The sequence below is a fragment of the Triticum dicoccoides genome, unplaced genomic scaffold, assembly GCF_002162155.2.
Source record: "Triticum dicoccoides isolate Atlit2015 ecotype Zavitan unplaced genomic scaffold, WEW_v2.0 scaffold32461, whole genome shotgun sequence".
In the NCBI taxonomy this organism is placed as follows: Eukaryota; Viridiplantae; Streptophyta; class Magnoliopsida; order Poales; family Poaceae; genus Triticum; species Triticum dicoccoides.
The window spans coordinates 1-3,097 of record NW_021263388.1 but is presented as its reverse complement, the minus strand read 5'-3'; the positions used below and the strand labels follow the sequence as shown (position 1 = coordinate 3,097).

Here is a 3,097-nt window from a genome sequence, read left to right as displayed (position 1 = left end):
TCCACCCATAACTTTAATAGCAAGTGGTAAACCATCACATTTTTTAACAATCTTCATCCCAATATCTTTCAGCTCATCAAAATCACTTCCAACACCGACCTGCCAACAGTATAGGACAACTTAGTAATGGCAATATCCATAGTTTCGCTTGTACATCACACAAACACGATATTATATCTCCTTTTTATGAAACATAACCTTATATTCAAATATCATGTGTGAGCTAAGATAGTAGCCCTGGTTCAAAAGATAATCACACTGTAGTACTAATGTATGAGCTATATCTTTTTGAACAGAAAGGAAGAAAAATATCTTTGATCAAAACAGCATGCATTGTACTTCTCAAAAAATAATGTCCCATAGTGACATTTCAAAATGTACGGTGTACGTAAATATGCAAAATATAACTCATTTGTAGATGAAGAACGGTGTTATACGTAATCAGAACTAAAAAAATTCAAAATTTACAGAATCTAGTTATATGAAAATTCCAAACTAAGATTTGAAACATAGTTTCCAACCTGTATCAAAAACTTTGAAAGAACTCAAATTTATTTAACTAAATATTTTCCTATCTAAATTAAAATTCTAAGATTAAATTTATGCACAATTCTCTATACTTTTCCATTTTAATTTGATCTGACCGATTATGGATTCACATATCCTCGCATATCAACGTTCTCATTTTCTTGTCAATGTAGGACTTGCGTTCCACCGCAACTTAAAACCATCACGCATCGTATCAGATACATAAGGTTTTCCATGTGAAAATGGAGCTATTCAATTTGCCATAAATACTAGTAATACAATTTCCCTTTAACCTACAGGAATCCAAAGCAGCAGTCAAATGTATTTGTTGGCGGTCGAACCAATGCCATAAACAATACTGGAGAAAATATTTAATAAAATTGATATACAAATGCACACATATATGATTATCAATATATCCAATCCAAATGTGTAACATGTACTGCTAGATAAAGTTTAACTAAATTGATGTCCAAAATATTGTACTTGTTTGTAAAACAGATGAGTTACTGACCTGTGGCTGCGGCAGCTGTTTCTTTAGCAAGCACCAAGCATCTTCATTGTTTAGTGTGTTGACACGCAGGATGGAAGCTCCCATGCTCTCAACAACATCAACCATTCTTGAGGTAACCAATACCCGGCTTCCTGGTTGTGTACCGGCAGCATTAAGAATGGGGGTGCGGAGCACGTTTTCCCATGCTTGTTGGTTCCACACATCATCCATGACCAACAGAAACTTGTTGTTTGATAGGGTGTTGGTGAGGACGTTCACAAGTATGGTCTCGTCCTTCTCATCACCATGCTTATTCCCCCCAGCTTGGGAGATGGCGGCCCTTAGCAGGTCCACCTTGGTGAACTGTTGAGTGACGCTCAGCCATATCTTGGTTTTGAACTCCTCCTTGATGGCCTCGCTTGCGAAGACCTTCTTGGCGAGCGTGCTCTTGCCTATGCCGCCCTGGCCAACAATGGCCACCACATTGACGATGTTGCTTCTACCATGGTTGTGGCGGTCGGTTGAGATCATGGTTTTCACTTTCAGTGAGTTTACGGTGAAATTCGCTGAATTTCAGTAATTTCAGCAAACACTGAAATATTACGTTTTGGCCAAAATATTTCAGCAATTTCAGTATAGCACAACAATTCCAATATTTTTTTGAAATATTTTTTAAAATTTTCAAATTTTTAATTGAACCCAAGTGAATATTTCGGTCATTTGGCTGAAATGGAAACTGAAATCACTGAATTTCAGTGATTTCGGTTGATGCTGAAATTTTTCTGAAACTGAAATTGAAAACCATGGTTGAGATTAGCTTCTGCACCAGTTTCTCTGTATTCCTCTTGATTTGATCCCCCACGAGATCTGATTGGACGAACTGTGCGTTTTCACGCTTGGGGTAGGAGGCCGAACTGGTCGGCGGCCTCCGCCTTTCCTCATAGGAGCCAAGGTCAATGAATTTGAAGTTAGCGACACCCTGGCGGATGGTGGCCAGCTCCTCGTTGAGAGTCTTGATGCGTCCGCCTACCTCGTTGGCGAATCCGGGGTTCTGCATGCAGAAGAGAAAGGGCTGGAGGACACCCTGCAGCTTATCCCCGAGGCAGCCCAGAAATGGCAGCTTCTCCCGGAGTCGGAGGCATAAGCCACTGGAGTGTTGCTTGTCCTTTCGGTCCATGGCCTCAAGCTGGCAAAGATCAAGGATGTCAGAGGCCTCGTACATGGCGCTCTTGAGCTTGGTCACCCATGCCTGCACGCTCCTGTCAGTGATGCGCCTCCTCTCGGCGTCGGTGAGGAGGTTCCGAAGGGGTTCCATATTGGCTTCCAGCTTGTTGATCTCTTGGGAGACGCCCAGCAGCATGCTGATCTTCTCTTCCCCCATATCCAGTATGGTGTTCATCACTCGGGTTGCCAAAGCATCAAGGACAGCCGCCATGGGGCTTCCTTCCTGCATGCGTACACCACACCACACCAACCAGTTAAGCATAGTACGTATACATACAGAGTAATATGCATGAGAAGATGTTGGTACAGTGCAGGTAGCAACTAAAAGAATCATCCATTGCAACGAAATTAGAAACATGCGTGCAGATACGCATGTTTTGGCGATCGATGATCACCTCGGCTTGCAGTTGTTGCAGTGAGAGGAGGAAGGGGGTCTATCTCGCTTCTTTCCAGCTACTCCCTCCGCCCGAAAATACTTGTCATCAAAATGATTAAAAGGGGATGTATCTAGACGTATTTTAGTTCTAGATACAATCAATTTGTATTCATTTTGATTACAAGTATTTTCGGACGGAGGGAGTATCTAGCTGAACCCCCCACCGATACAGCCCGTACCGGACTCGATAATCGGAGTCCCCAATACAGACAGAGAGAGAGAGAGCGAGCTGGAGGGGATCTGGCAGACGGCGATGACACTTAATTAAGTATGTACGTTTAATTAGTGCAAACTGCAAAGGCTTCAACGACTCTCTCTACAGATCTGAACCGGTGAATGTTTGAGATCCCACTCCAGTGGCTAGCTACTTGAACACTAGTACTCCCTCCGTAAACTAATATAAGAGCATTTAGATC

At 42.3% G+C, this 3,097-nt stretch overlaps 1 protein-coding gene across 1 annotated transcript; it reads right to left on the bottom strand.

The window, feature by feature from the left end:
• Positions 1-6: 6 nt before the first annotated feature.
• Positions 7-2,464, bottom strand: LOC119345872 (putative disease resistance protein RGA3; the record flags this gene model as incomplete). Its single annotated transcript, XM_037615721.1, has 3 exons — positions 1,826-2,464; positions 1,043-1,539; positions 7-99 (listed from the first exon to the last, which is right to left on the bottom strand). Coding segments are annotated over exons 1-3 (1,221 nt in total), but the record flags the coding sequence as incomplete, so codon positions are not given.
• Between the last annotated feature and the right edge of the window lie 633 nt (positions 2,465-3,097).